The following is a 16,071-nucleotide window of genomic DNA, read 5'->3' on the forward strand; positions in this document are numbered from 1 at the left end:
AAACATCGGCGGCGACGATGGTGATAATATTTCATTTGCCGACGAACAAATATTTATTTTGGAATTTAATTTCATTAGAGACAATATTAAAGTGAAAGTGTAATTAATTTAGTAACTAATTACATTAAGATTTTGTTTAAATAAATTACTAGCACGCGTAATGATTAAAACTATTAGTGTAGTGTGAGTGGCCTTTAGAATTTTTTTGTCTAGGAATAATGTTCTACAATTGATTAGTTTATGCAATTTTGGTGTCAAACGATTCAGAATGACTTGAAACGTCGAGGATATAAAATAAAATTAACATTAAACAAATATAAATGTAAGAACAAAGTGCTAAATAATTGATTTTTATTTTTTTTTTTTTGAAGAAAACTTATTTTTAGTGAGTTTAGTCAGATCAACAGTTGTGTTCCTTGTTTTTTCAATTCTAGTTTGCTCGTCCATAAAGTACTTATTTTCACAGATAATGCTTAATCATAATTTGCTCGACAGTATAGTTTCTTTTAATAAAAATTTCTGAAAAGTCCTAGTTAGCCCTTTTATTAAAAAAAAATCTGTAGAAATAATGTGTAAAAAAATATATCAATATAAATCAATTTAGTCGTTAGTAGAGTTCTTTTTTCATAAACACTTTTGAAAAAATCTCCATTTGGTCGTCAGTAGAGTCATTTTTTATAAATAATCTTCAAGAAAACTCGATTTGCTCGTCAGTAGAGTGCTTTTATATGAACAATTTTGAATAAATCACAATTTGATCGTCAGTAGACTCCTTTTGTTACATGAATAATAATATTTTTTTTAAATCCATTTACTCGTCAGTAGAGCTTTTTGTTCTTTTCTTAAATGAAATTTTACCAATAATTTCCGAATTTGCTCCTGAGTAGAGTGTCTTTTTTATAAATAATTTCCAAGAAATTCCAATTTGCTCGTCAGTAGAGTCCTTTTTTCTAAGCAATTTCGAAAAAATAACGATGTGTTTGTCAGTAGAGTTCTTTTTTATAAATAATGTCTAAAAAATCCCTTTCGTCATTGATTTTGTTTAAACTAGTTATGTGACGGAATAAAACTAGTAGTGTAGTGTGATTGGCCTTAAGGATTTTCTTATTTCGATAATAAATATTCCTAACCAACGATTCAGTAAAAAGAATAGAAATGTAATTAATTATTTTACTAATACAATTAAGATTTTGTTTAAACAAATTATACGTAAGTTTGTAAGCTAAGTACCAAAATTCAATATTAGCATTAAACTTTTTAGAATAAAAACAATAAATCTTAAAAGAGTGATTGTTTTACATATGAGAAGAAATTCAATAATTAATATCTCTTCAGTAGATATAATGATGAAATAAAACTAGAAGTGTAGTGTGATTTGCCTTAAAGATTTACTTATTTCAAAATAATATTCTACAATTAATAAAATAACAAAATTGATTAAATTAATAAATAAATTAAATGAATATTGACAACTAATTTGAGTTTTTCTATGGTCCCAAACGATTCAGAATGACCTAAAACGTCGAGGAGATGACATAAAATTAACAAGTCGGATTGTGTAGATTAAACATAAATGTAAGAGCAAAGTGCTATATTATTAATTTCATTTTTTCGCGAAGAAAACCATTTTTTAGTGAGTTTAGTTAGATCGTCAGTAGTGTTCTTTAATTCTTATTTGGTCGTCAGTAGAGTTTCTTTTCTCATTGTTTTTAGTTTGATCAAGTTTCTTTTTCTTTAGTTTGCTCGTCAGTAGAGTCCTTTTTAATAAATAATTTTGAAGAAATCTCTATTTTCTCGTCAGTAGAGTTCTTTTGTTATGTAAATAATTTCTGAAGAAATCTCAAATTGCTCGTCAGTAGAGTACTTTTTATAAACAATTTCCAAAAAATCTCATCTTGATTGTCAATAAAGTTCTTGTGCTATATAAATATTTTCTTAAAAAATTGATTTGCTCGTCAGTAGAGTCTTTTTTTATAAATAATCTCCAAGTAATCCGAATTTGCTCGTCAGTAGAGTTTTTTTTATAAATATTTTCAAGGAAATGCTAATTTGCTCATCTCAATTTGTTCATTAGTAGAGTCCTTTTATTCATATTTTTTTAAATAAATCCCTATTTGATCGTCAGTAGAATTCTTTGTTTTTTTCTAAAATGACATTTTATAATTAATTTCTGAATTTTCTTGTTAGTAGAGTCCTTTCTTTGATGGTCTATTTTGATCGTCAGTAGTCTTTTTTTGTGAATATTTTTCTAATAAATCATAGTTTGCTCGTCAGTAGAGTCCTCATTTATCAATAATTTCTGAAATAATCCCAATTTACTTGACAGTAGAGTCTTTTGTTCAAAACCAATTTTGAAGAAATCTCGATTTGGTTGTCAGTAGAGTCCTTTTTATAAATGATTAATGAGAAATTCTAATTTGCTTGTCAGTAAATCCCAATTTGCTCTTCAGCCGAGTTCTATTTTTATATTTTTTTTTCTAAGAAATCGTCAGTAGAGTTCTTTGTTCTTTTTACTCTTGTTTGTTCGTTAGTAGAGTCCCTTCCCTTATTTTTCTTGTTTTTTTACATGGCCACCGGATACAGCAATTTGAAAATTATTTCTTTTTATTAACCGAGAATATTGTACTTTCGAGTAAAAAAGAAATTCGAGAAAATCTTCAGTATTCCTTTTAGAGCATTTTCAAAAAAGAAAAATTTGGCGACGAAATTGGAAAAGTTGGTTTAGTAAAGACACATTATAAACATCCTTGCAAATATATATGTATTAGTTTGTAACTTTGACTGTGACTAGTTCGCTTTTTTTTCAATTTTTTCAATAATTTTCTCAAAATTGAAAAAGTGCTTCAATACAGTCACAAACTAAATGCACTTGCGAAAACATTTGTACGAGGTTGTCACTTACTGGGTAAATTTTTGTATTTTTAACTCAAAATTACATTTCTATGAATTTACATAAAATTGAAAGAGTGCTACACACAGTAACAGTCTAAACATCCTTGCGAATATATTTGTACTAGTTTGTCACTTAGACTGTGTGAAGACAGTCTCTTTTTTCATTTTTTCTCAATAATTTACATAAAATTGGAAAGTTCTCCAGTACAGTCACAATCTAAACATCCTTGCCAATATATTTGTACCAGGTTGTCACTTAGACTGTGCCTATGCACATTTTTTTATTTTTTTTAATAATTTTCTCAAAATTGAAAAATCGCTCCTATGCAATCACAACCTAAACGCACTTGCGAAAACATTTGTACCTGGGTATCACTTAGACTGTGCTTAACTGACTAATTTTTAAAATTTGTAACCCCAAATTACATTACATTTTTATGATTTTACATAAAATTAGCAAAGTGCTCCTATATAGTCACAGTTTAAACGGCCTTGCGAATATATTTGTACCAGGTTATCACATAAACTGTGCTTAGACAGTCTCTTTTTTTATTTTCTTCAATAATTTTTACAAAATTGAAAAAGTGCTCCCATACAGTCACAATCTGAACGCACTTGCGAACACATTTGTACCGGGTTGTCACTTAGACTGTGCTTAGTCTGGGTTAATTTTTGTATTTTTACCCCAAAATAATTTCTAAAAATTTAGATAAAATTAGAAAAGTATTTGGTCACAGTCTAAACGCCCTTGCAAATATATTTATACCAGGTTGTAACTTAGACTGTGCCTATACTGGCTATTTTTTTAACTTTTTCAATAATTTTCACAAAATTGACAAAAGTGCTCCCGTACAGTCAGAATCTAAATTCAATTACTAAAACATTTGTAAGATATTATCTCTTAGACTGTGCTTAGATAGTAAACTTTTTAATAATATTATTTTATACGAAAATGAAAAAGTGCTTCCATACAGTCACAATCTAAACGCACTTGCAAAAATATTTGTACCACTCTTAGACTGTGCTTGGTTCGGATAATTTTTTGAATTTTTAAGCCAAAATTGCATTTCTAAAAATTTACATAAAATTGGAAAAGTACTCCTTTAAGTCACAGTCTAAACGACCTTGCGAATATATTTGAACTAGGATTTTATTTAGACTGTGCTTAGACAGTCTCTTTTTTTCATTTTTTTCGATAATTTTCTCAAAATTGAAAAAGTGTTCCAGTATAGCCAGAATCTAAATCCAATTGCTAATACATTTGTGACAAATTATCACTTAGACTAGTAAACTTTTTAATAATTGTTTTTAACACATAAAATAATTAAAACAATCTATTACAAAAGTTCATTACACTTTCATTTAATGAAAGTTGCATCATAAATTATGCTGTAAGACATTACGCCATTATATTGGCACAAATACAGAATTCTATGAATATTTTAAAATTCTTGTTAAAAACTTTCAAACCGTTTGATAAATATAATTTTTACCAGCTTCGAAAAAAACCTTGACACATATTTTATTCCAAACTTCGGTGTGAAACGATTCAGAATGACATAAAACGTCTAGAGTGGCAAATCGAATTTCTTGGAAAAAATCAAACTTTTAATAATAATAATTTTGTTTTATTGAACACAATTCGTTTTTAAATTTAGCTTTTTAATTAAATTAAGATTATCTAAAATAATAATAATCTCGTATCATACTGCTTGATACCCAGCTGGCTGAAGTTGGAATCGAGCTCATAATTATAAAAATATTATCAATAACAAACTTATGTAAATTATGTAAATCATTTTATTAAGTATTTTTTTCAATGTTTGTTATCAAATGTAGGTTATGCATCCGGATGCAACATTTAGTGACGTCACTAATCAGTTTTTAGTAATAATTAGTACAAGATAACAACAAGTGATGATTTGTGTGCGCAAAAAAAAAACGTTCTTGTTTTAAATAAGATAAGACCATATTAAATAATAATAGTCGTAAATAATATTATGTAGTGATGACGATGATTCAACAAATATTCCAGTAACATTTTATTTACAAAAGTGCGCAAGTGAAATGTTTCGTTCTCCTGTTTGACTATTAATTAAACAATTTAAAGGTAATGATAATTTACTCTCGAATATATATTTTAAATTCACACTTATATCGATCAAAATATTGTAAAAAATATTATTTTCTGATTTTGATCGTCAGTAGAGTTCTTTTTATCACTTTTCACTCAAGAATAATTTTGTTTTCTAAAGTTGCTCGTCAGTAGAGTTCCTTTTTGTTATTTATTTATCAGAGAGTCCATTTAGGGTCTAAAATGACATTTTACAACTGATTTTGAAATTTGCTCGTCAGTAGAGTTCTTTCCTTCGTATCTTAAATAACATTTTATAATTTTGTGGCAATTTTTGCTCGTCAGTAGAGTTCCTTTTACATTTTTCTTAATTCATTTGTCAAAAAAACTTTTTGCCACTTTTTCCTCAATTTGGTAGTCAGTAGAGTTCTTTTTTATTTTGCTCATCAGCAAAGTTTTCATTATCATTATTTTATCACTTTTTTCCTCAATTTGATAGTCAGTAGAGTTCTTTTTTTACTTTGCTCATCAGTAGAGTTCTAATTATCATTTTTTCTAAATTTGTTCGTGAGTAGAGTCCTGTTCACATTTTTTTATTAATTTTCTAGTTAGTAGAGTTCCTTTTCCTATTTTCTCGTTAGTAGAGTTCCTTTTTCCAGTTTGCTCGTCAGTAGAGTCCTCTTTTTCACTTTGCTCATCAGTAGAGTTCTAATCATCATTTTTTCTAAATTTGTTCGTCAGTAGAGTCCTGTTTACATTTTTTTTTATTAATTTCCTGGTTAATAGAGTTCCTTTTCATTTCAGTTTTCTCGTCAGTAGAGTCCTTTTATCATTTTTTTTAACTTGCTCGTAAGTAGAGTTCCTTCTTTAAATATGCTCGTCGATAAAATTGTTTTGTACCAATTTGCTCATCAGTAGAGTTCCTTTTTTTCATTTGCTCGTCATTAAAGTTCCTTTTTCTCAATTGCTAGTCAGTAAAGTTTCTTTTTTAAATTTGCACGTCAGTACAATCCCTTTTTTCCATTTCGTTAGTAAAGTCCTTTACTCTTTTTCACTTCAGTTTGCTCGTCAGTAGAGTTCTTTTTTCATTTTTTTAATTTGCTCGTCAATAAAGTTGTTTTTTACCAGTTTTTTCGACAGTAGAGTTCCTTTTTTCAGTTTGCTCGTCAGTAGAGTTATTTTATCAGTTTTTTAACTTGCTAGTCAGTAGAGTTTCTTTGTTATCTATATGACATTTCATCAACGAATTGCAAATTTGTTAGTCAGTAGAGTTTTTTTCACACTTTTTTTCTAAACTTGCTTGTCAGTAGAGTCCTTTTTCATTTAAATGTAAATTTAGTTTGTCCATCAGTAGAATTTTTTTTACCATTTTTTTCATAATTTGCTTTTCAGTAGAGTCCTCTGATCACTTTTTTAATTTGCTTGTAAAAGAGTTCTTTTGACTTTTACAATTTATTTCGCTTTGTTCGTCAGTAGAGTTTTTTCTTATTTATTTCCATTTATTTATGATGAGATGTTCTTCGTGTGTAGTAAAAAATAATAGTCAGATAATATAAGTTTATTTTACTAATAAGATAATAATCTCAAATAACATTAGTAATGCAATGATGATTCAACAAATATTCCAGTGACATTATATTTACAAAAGTGCGCAAGTGAAATGCTTCGTTTTCCTGTTTAACTATTAATTAAACAATTCAGAGGTAATAATAATTAGAACTCAATTTTATATAATATTTGTATTTCAAAAATGAGGTATCAAAACATCTGCGATTTTTATTATTTTTTTTAAACCTATAACACAGATTTTATTTAAATGTGGTAGGCTTGGCATTGGGTAAACCATCCATGTTAATTGTGATTGGTGTCTTTTTCACTTATATAACACATATACTTCCACATTCATAAACAGTTAGTTATTTTTTATACTAAAAATGTTCTAGAAATATTTTTTATGGCTAAATAAAGTTTGCCGGTCCAGCTAGTATATATATATATATATATTTATATATAATATATATATATATATATATAAATGTATATATCTATATATGTCATTCCTATCTTTAGGTCACCATAATATAGAGAACGCGATAAGAGTTTTCATGTGTCATAAAATTCTTCCTATCAGAAAATAAAAACTATCGGGAAAACAGAGCCGAACTTTGATCAAATTAGTTTAAATTTAAAACTAGTGGTGCATGGCATCGTGCCTTAAGGCAAATTGCTGGAACTTCGCTCACCAAAAATTTAAATTTTCAAAAATGATTCAATTTTCTTTTAGAACTCTGATTTTTTATTATTTGTTTTAGATTTTTGAAATTTTGAAAAAGAGTGACTTTTTTGAAAAATTTGATTTCGTTATACTATGAAATGTTTTGGAAATTTTGAACTTTTTTTCGAAGCAATTGCTATGTAGAAACGAAATCATGAAAAACCGTGCAAGATCATCTAGCTCGTCAGTATAATTCTTTTTGTTTTACTAATTGTAAGTCGTAAAATATCTAAAGCCCAAAACTCACAATGTTTGTCAGTAGTGTCAATAGAACTACTTTTACTAAATAGTTTCCTAAAACCCGAAATTTGGTAGAATTCTTTATTAAACGTAACACATATCAGTTAAGAAAGATGATATTGAGTTTGCTCGTCAGTAGAGTTCTAATTTTCTTAGAGCTATTTAGTTTACTTAACCGTTTACAATATATTGAGTAGAAATATAATCTTAAAATTTCAAATTGAGTTTTTAGTTCATTTTGATATAAGACTAGTTGTGTATGGCATCGTGCCTTGAGGTAAATTGCTGGAACTTCGCGTACCGTAATGAAATATTCGAGAAATTTTAAACGTTTTCAAATATATTATTACAAATACTAATTATAATTATAGTTAATTGTTTCATTATTTTTGCTATCTTGTTTGTTATATTTGAGCAAATCAAATGTGAATCATAAATCAATTTATCTCTAGAACATTAACAACAATCGTCATTTCATTTCGAATTCAATTTAAAAAAAAATAGCTGCCTAAAAATTGAAAAAGTGCCTCATAGTCACAGTCTAAACGCACTTGCAAATAATTCTGTACGACATTTTCACTTATACTGTTCTTAGCTGGCCGGCATTTTCACATTTTTTAATAGTTTTTATAAAATTGGTCATAAACAGTCTAAACGCACTTAGGTAACGCATTTGTACCAGAGTGACGCTTAGACTGTGCTTAGTCTGGGTATTTTTTTCAATTTTTAATTCAAAATTACAAAATTATTTTTTTCCAAAAGCAATTATTTTGTTGAAACAAGCAGAAAGTTTTTTAGATCATTCAAATCGGACATCGCTTAGTTCACTTAAAAACTGCCATTTTTTGCACATTTAGCTCTGTATCTCCGAAATGGCTGGACCTGCCTTTGCCAAAAACTAATCAGCATATCTCCCTAGTAATAAGAATGGAATGTTTTTTAAACCATTTAAATCGGTTGATCCGTGCGCCCGAAAACGTGAACGAAAAAATGCGGCCATACAAAACACACACACACACATCCATTTAGTTTCTGAGGTATGCCCCTTAAAAATGTTCAGAAACCTTCAAAACGTCGAGAAATGCAAAAATTTTCATTTTCGATTTTCGGCCCATTGCTATAACTTACCCTACGGGAAGTTTATAATTAAATTTTGCTCATCAGTATTGAAAAAAATACAACTCGACACTTTTGACTCTTTTTTGTTGCCGCTCTCTTATCTTACTAACACAATTGAAAGAACAATCTTATACTACCTATGATAAATTTCATCAGTCTTCATTTTATTTGTATTAACTAATCATATTATAATTTGGTTTTGAGGTTATGTCACTTACTCGATATATATTTTAAAGATCACAAATTATGTTTAATATATGTATGATATGATAAATGCGCTTTATCTTTAAGAATGACGAAAATCCACGCTCTCTTATTGTTTACGCCAAAATAGACGTGACAACATCTCATTAATTTTGGCGCAAGAGAATTGCATCTTCCAACGATGCATGGACATTTGCGACCCAAGATCGGCAATAAAGTTGCCCTCTAGATACCTGAAGGCGGCCCTAACAATATAGTCTAAATCCAGTCGCGAAACTATTAACATAGTCTAGACTCGGTCGCCAAGCTATCAACATACAAATATTTCAATATCTTTCAATACTCATACTATATCATACAAACAGTGTAAATTATATTCTACAAATAAATAAGTGTAAATCTATTTGTTATTAATCAATATTTACATTTTAAAACGGTTGATAGAGCCACTAATTCTATCTGGTCCTTCAGCTTATACTTCAACAAAAAACATTGGTCCAAACGATCCGAATTTGATCACCAGTGCGAAGGAAATAACTAAAATAATTAAATCTAAAATCAAAAATTAAATAAAGTGGAAGTTCTAAACAAGACAGGAAGTTCTAACTTTGGCGCTACACCAACGAACGAGCGAAGCAAGCAGCGAGTGAATCAGGTTAGTCAAGCATTCCCTTCCTATCTGTCTCTCCATATTTAATAATTAGAGTTCAATATAATATGTGTCAAAATGGAATCATCAAAAACATTAAAGTCACTAAATATCAAGCAACTCATAATTAAATCGCGATTAGCATCTATCGAAAAGATTTGCAAGCAATGGTCAAGCATACCTGTTTGTGAGTTAAATATTTTAGATATAAACCGCTTTATCGAATATGTAAAACCTTTTTTAAAAACATATGAAGATACGGTTATCGAAATAGCAACATTACTAGACGACGAAGAGCAAATTGATAATTTAATTGAAAACGAATTAGATGAGTTTTATGACAAATACAACAAATGCTTGGCAACATTATTAAAACTTAGTCAAGTTTCATTAAATAAATCAGATACTAGTTCGGAAAGTAAATTAAATTATACCACAACAAACAATGCAGGTAACATAAAACAGCCTCAATTTTATTTACCTCAACTAAATGTTTCTAAATCATTAACGCTATCTAATCATAAATCAAACTTAGAAGCTCAAATACACACATCTACGGAAATACACAAACCATACAACGATATACAATATGTCACTGAACATTGCAAAAAATATTTTGTTTCTAATGCTAAGGCTACGCCTAAAATTATGGCAAATAACGGAAGTTTTGGGACTAAAATCAATTTTACAAAAAATATCAAAAACATAAAACGCAGTAAACAAATAACATTAAAACGTTATATTTCATTTGAATACAAAAATCTATTCACTGAATTCATAAACGCATGTACACCTAAAATATGTTTCTATATACCCCATCACAGCGTGTTAAAGTCGAACAATTTAATAATGAATTTTTGCGTATTTTTCGAAGAATCTTTTAAATTCAATACAAATCTGTCGTTAACTGAGCTACAACTTGTTTTACCGACTATCCAAAATAAAATCTTTTCCATTATACCAAAATTTAAAATGAATACGTTAGTACTTACGGTCGATATAAAGAAAATGATAAAACAAGTTTCAGTTCAGACTAGCGACAGAAAGATGCACCAAACAGTTTGGAGCAAAACTTCTAATGACAAAATAAATATTAATCAAATAAATACGTTTTTGTCAATGCAATCAATCAAACAAAACATAACCAAACAGCTTAAAATATTCGAAATTCTCACAAATTATCCTTACGTTGATAGTTTATTAACTAGAGATAATACAATAATGAAACTATTATTCATTAACAACAATCTTACTAATCTTTTAAAACAAACTCAATTAAATCCTTATCAATTGAATTCCAACTATTCAAAACTTTTAATTCAGACTATAAATATCGGCGAACAAATTACAAAATCTCTACAGACATCGTCGAATTTATTTTTATATTGTTTTAAATTTAACTATAAGATTAAAACAATAAATCTAATAGCGAATAAAAGATCTATTTTATCAGCTACTGTTCAAACATATGATACAAGAGATTTTTTATATCCAATCAACAATTTAATTAAACTAATAATGCAAATTCTAGGGCGGTCGAACTTACCACATCACGAGGAAATTTCCTCAGAATTACAAAATGCATTAAAACAGTTTTCTACAAATATGTTAGAAAACACATTAAAGTGTAATGAAATCAAAACTACTAAACACTTAAACATTAAAATAAATATATTACTTATATTTTTCGATAATCGTCTAAGCATGAAATCAAATGGCTACACATATAATCCGCGTATAAATGTGTTTTATATCAGGTCAAATTCTAGCTATAAAATAAACCTAATGGTAGCAAGATCTAAAATAACTCTATTAAAAAATATCGCACGTATATACCTCAAGCTAAGTACGGCACAATTACTAGCAGCTCTTGCACAAAAAATGAAATATGCATTAAATATTACGTTTGATAAAAAATTATATTAGAGCGATTTTAGTATCATCCTTATGGGAATAAAATCTTTTTTACAAAATAGAAACTCTTTTTGCCAATAAAATAATTTTATTCACACCGAAACATACGCAAACTATTGGTTGCATGTCGAATCATAAGACAGACCAGCGAACTCCATTTCACGCAAGTGCTATACATAATCTATTAAATTCATCTTTAGTGGTAAGGTCCCTTTGACATATAACTGCAACGCGCGATTAAAATTGTTACAATTTTATTAAACTTAAACGTGTAAAAAATAATACACTTAAATTATAATTAAACGTAATCGTATAAAAATAATACACCTAAATTACAATTAAACTTAAACGTGTAAAAAATAATACTAAATCAACAAAGAATAGGACATTGCATGCTCTATTAATAATTCACAAGATCAATTATCACAAAATATGACAGTCAAGCAAGACATAATTACAAGCAAGAACTTGCGTACGCATCATACAAATATCCAAAACTTAAATACATTTATACTATTATTAGATAAAAATGGAATTTTGCACGTTGGGGTTCAGACCAAATACTTGAATTTAATCTAAACAAATGTCAACCCATAGCGCTGTCCAAAATTCCACTCGTCTATCCATTTCCATACCTAAACATGAACATTTAAAAAATCATATCACCACTTTGTACAAATATCTATTTGCCTATAGGAACTAAAGGCTTACCTAAATATGTACATGTTTCCAAATGCAACACACATATATTAATTATTAACTTTGTACAAATATCTATTTGCCTATAGGAACTAAAGGCTTGCTTAAATATGTACATGTTTCCAAATGCAACACACATATATTAATTATTAACGGGCAATTTATCTACATTTGTACTATCCCGCATTACTCTTTCTTTACATGCGAATTCTTAGTTACAAAAGAATATCACTAAACAAGAGTGTATAAAAAATGAAGGCTTTTTTATGACTTATATTTTCGCATTTTTATTAAATACAAAATACATTTCTAATCGAACTTTACAAAAATACAAAATACATTTATAGTCGAACTAATATCTGGTTTAACACTAAATGGTTGATAGCCATTTTTAACACAATTTTGACGCAACGCATAAATCTTGTAAATTATATTTATATAAGGAAACTAATCTTATAAACCTTATAAGGTTTTCAAAATAAATAAACTAAAACCAGATTATAAATAATATAGTCAAATGGACTATGTCGAGGTTTCATATACCATCAAATTTTCATATAAAGCTCATCTAAAAAAATTTTGTAAATTTTCGAAATTATTTTCTAATTCTAATTCTTTACGGCAATTCTATATGGTTCAAACACATATCGGAACATTATTGAACTCGAAACCAACCTCTTAAGCTCCAATCCGCAAGATTATGATCCATTAATTCCTAATCACTTCCATATTTAAAATCCTCAATCTCAGCTCCCTATCCATCAATGCTTGATATTCTTGGAAACACCCTTGCTCAACACCAGGAACTTCAAAGAAAAAAAAACTTGTGCAACAAGAGTACAAGAAATGCGCCAGGGTTGCAAACTACGACAAATGGCAAGTACAACTATCGTAAACAGCTGAAATGGGGAATTTGGTAGTGGTCAGAAAGGACAATTTACCTTCACTACATGGACGATTGGGGCGATTTCTAGACACTCACCCAGAAGATGATCAACTTGTGCGCGTGGTAACAATCAAGACTGAAATTGGTGTAGTTAAACGTGCAGTTAATCAAATTGGTGTATTACAAAAGTCATAGACAATATATTTCAAACAACAGACTATAATTAACTTAGAGTGATAAACTATAATTTTAATTTTGAAATCATATACACTATATTATTTCAAGGGCGGGAGTATGTTTACGCCAAAATAGACGTGACAACATCTCATTAATTTTGGCGCAAGAGAATTGCATCTTCCAACGATGCATGGACATTTGCGACCCAAGATCGGCAATAAAGTTGCCCTCTAGATACCTGAAGGCGGCCCTAACAATATAGTCTAAATCCAGTCGCGAAACTATCCACACTTTCAAATATTCCTATTATATCAATTACTAAAACTTTATCATACAAACAGTGTAAATTATATTCTACAAATAAATAAGTGTAAATCTATTTGTTGTTAATCAATATTTACATTTTAAAACGGTTGATAGAGCCACTAATTCTATCTGGTCCTTCAGCTTATACTTCAACAAAAAACATTGGTCCTTCGATCCGGAACACTTATATATAAAATAATCTTATTCCAATAATGATAAAAGATAAATTTAACAGTCTTATTTCTTTTTTTTCTACAGATGCCCGGAATGATAATGTTCCAGAGGCGCTGGTCGGCCGGATCGGACGATCTGGTCGTGCCCGGAGTTTTCCTATCAATCCTGCACATTATCTGGTAATTATCACAATAATTAAATAGATAATTAGTTAATGATAATTTTATTAATTCATTGGTTTATCCAGGACGATCGTCGTGTGCATCGTCCTATCCGGTGCAGATCTCAAAGACAAGGAGTACTGTGTCAATTTAATGTGGCAGGAGATCATAGCATATTTGATTATATTAATAGGTAAGATGAGTCGAATGAAAATATTATGACCAAAGAAAAGTCTATTGTGCGAGTGCACTTTAAGCAACAACGTTGTAGTAATAAAACAGGAATTCACTGACAAGAAAATTGGGGAGAGAGGACTCTACTGACGAACAAATTAGTAATTGATTTGGTAGATAAAAAAGGGACTCTACTGACGAGCAAAGTTGATTTTGTCTTAAAATATAAAATAAAGGAACTCTACCGATGAGCAAATTAGTTATCTATCTGTAGGAGATGAATGAAAGAACTCTACTGACGAGCAAACTGTAATTTTCCAGAAGATAAAAAAGGAACTCTACCGACAAGCAAACTTGATTTTTTGTCTGGATGATAAGAAAGGGACTCGACTGACGAACAAATTAATAAAAAAATCTAGAAAATAATAAAAAACAACTAACTGACGAACAAATTATGAAATATTTTAGAAAATAAGATATATGGGACTCTACTGTGAAACAAACCAACAAAATAGAGAATAAGGGTTTCTACTAACGAACAAATTATTAAATAATCTAGAAAATGGAAAAAGGGACTCTACTGACAAACAAATTATCAAATAATCTAGAAAATAATAAAAAGGGACTCTACTGACGAACAAATTATTAGAAAATCTAGAAAATAAAAAAGGGACTCTACTGACAAGCAAACTTTTAATTTAGAACATAAAGGGACTCTACTGACAAGCTAATTTGATTTTGATCTAGAATATTAGAAAGAGACCCCACTGATGAGCAAACTTTAATTTTGATCTAGAAAATAAAAAAGAACTGTACTGAAGAGCAAACTTTAATTTTGGTCTAAAATATCAAAAAAGGGACTCTACTGACTAGCAAACTAAAATTTCGACATGAGAAAAAAAATGCGTTCTGAATAGGACAAAATGTTCAGGTGAAAGATAAGAAAAGGACTCTACTGACGAGTAAACTTCACTCTGATCTAGAAATTAGTAAAGGGACTCCACTGACAAGCAAACTTCTAATCTAGAACATAAAAGGGACTCTACTGACGAGCAAACTCGATTTTGATCTAGAATATTTAACAAAAGGACCCTACTGACGAGCAAACTTGATTTTTTGTCTGGATGATAAGAAAGGGACTCGACTGACGAGTAAACTTCGTTCTTATCTAGAAATTAGTCAAGGGACTCTACTAATCATAGCATATTTGATTATATTAATAGGTGAGCCGATTGAAAATAATATGACCAAAGAAATGTCTATTGCGCGGTTGAACCACTTTTTATATAAAATTATCCAATTAATGATTTTTTTTCAAATTTCAGTTTCCCTCCTGATCGAGATCCTGATGTGCATTGTATCAATGCGGGGCAGCATTTTGTATACGGAACCCAGAAATTCGATGCCTTACATTTTGTACGCTAGATTAGGTCAGTATAACAGTATAGTCATCATTCGAATCAATCACATTATTTCAGTATTGAAGTAAAACTTTTTTATTCCCTCAATCAATTTCACTTCGCAGGTGTGATGTTTATAGAACTAGGCTGGCTCGGTTTGGCCATATCGTGGCTCGTCAAATCCTTCGAGACTTGTCCCAAGGTCGATTTGGGCAAAAAATTATTACTAGGTAAGAGAAAATATATATACATATGTAACGCGATTGTAGGCCGATGGAGATCCAGTGGTCATTTTGTTAAGATTGTGTTAATTTTAATTTTTTTAGAAAAACATATATTTCACCAGCATCTTTTTATTTTCGTGGGCCAGTGGTAGTCCAGTGGTCTTTTTGTTAAGATAATGAATTTGATTTTTATTTTTATTTTCAAGGTCTGGTTTGTTCGAGCAGTACTATTATGCTGATTATTTTGGCTACAATTTGGTGTGCCTACGATTCTGCTGGTAGGAGCTGGTTGAAAATGAAAATATACCAGAGGAGCAGGTATAATTATTGTTATCACCAAAAATCATTTTTTTATAAATATTCAAGTTTTAATTTAAATTTAAAAAATTGTTTTTTTTTAAGTATTTTTAATTAAAACTTTTATAAAAATAACATATTTACCTTTTATTTCATATACAATAACTTAAACTTTTTCCTATAATTTTAATATGCTAATTAAAACA

The 16,071-nt window shown here is 29.1% G+C and overlaps 1 protein-coding gene across 1 annotated transcript in view; it reads left to right on the plus strand.

Annotated features, from left to right (window-relative positions):
- Nucleotides 1-16,071, plus strand: part of LOC113376851 (sn1-specific diacylglycerol lipase alpha-like) — a 57,317-nt gene that overhangs the window by 25,148 nt on the left and 16,098 nt on the right. The window contains exons 2-6 of the mRNA XM_026616923.1: nucleotides 13,694-13,788; nucleotides 13,857-13,963; nucleotides 15,270-15,374; nucleotides 15,470-15,574; nucleotides 15,775-15,886. Of these exons, the coding sequence (XP_026472708.1) occupies nucleotides 13,694-13,788; nucleotides 13,857-13,963; nucleotides 15,270-15,374; nucleotides 15,470-15,574; nucleotides 15,775-15,886 (524 nt within the window). The remainder of the gene's footprint in view (nucleotides 1-13,693; nucleotides 13,789-13,856; nucleotides 13,964-15,269; nucleotides 15,375-15,469; nucleotides 15,575-15,774; nucleotides 15,887-16,071) is intronic.

Source organism: Ctenocephalides felis, unplaced genomic scaffold (genome assembly GCF_003426905.1).
Source record: "Ctenocephalides felis isolate EL2017-DRISC unplaced genomic scaffold, ASM342690v1 CF-g0.4_SCAFFOLD_01886, whole genome shotgun sequence".
Classification (NCBI taxonomy): Eukaryota; Metazoa; Arthropoda; class Insecta; order Siphonaptera; family Pulicidae; genus Ctenocephalides; species Ctenocephalides felis.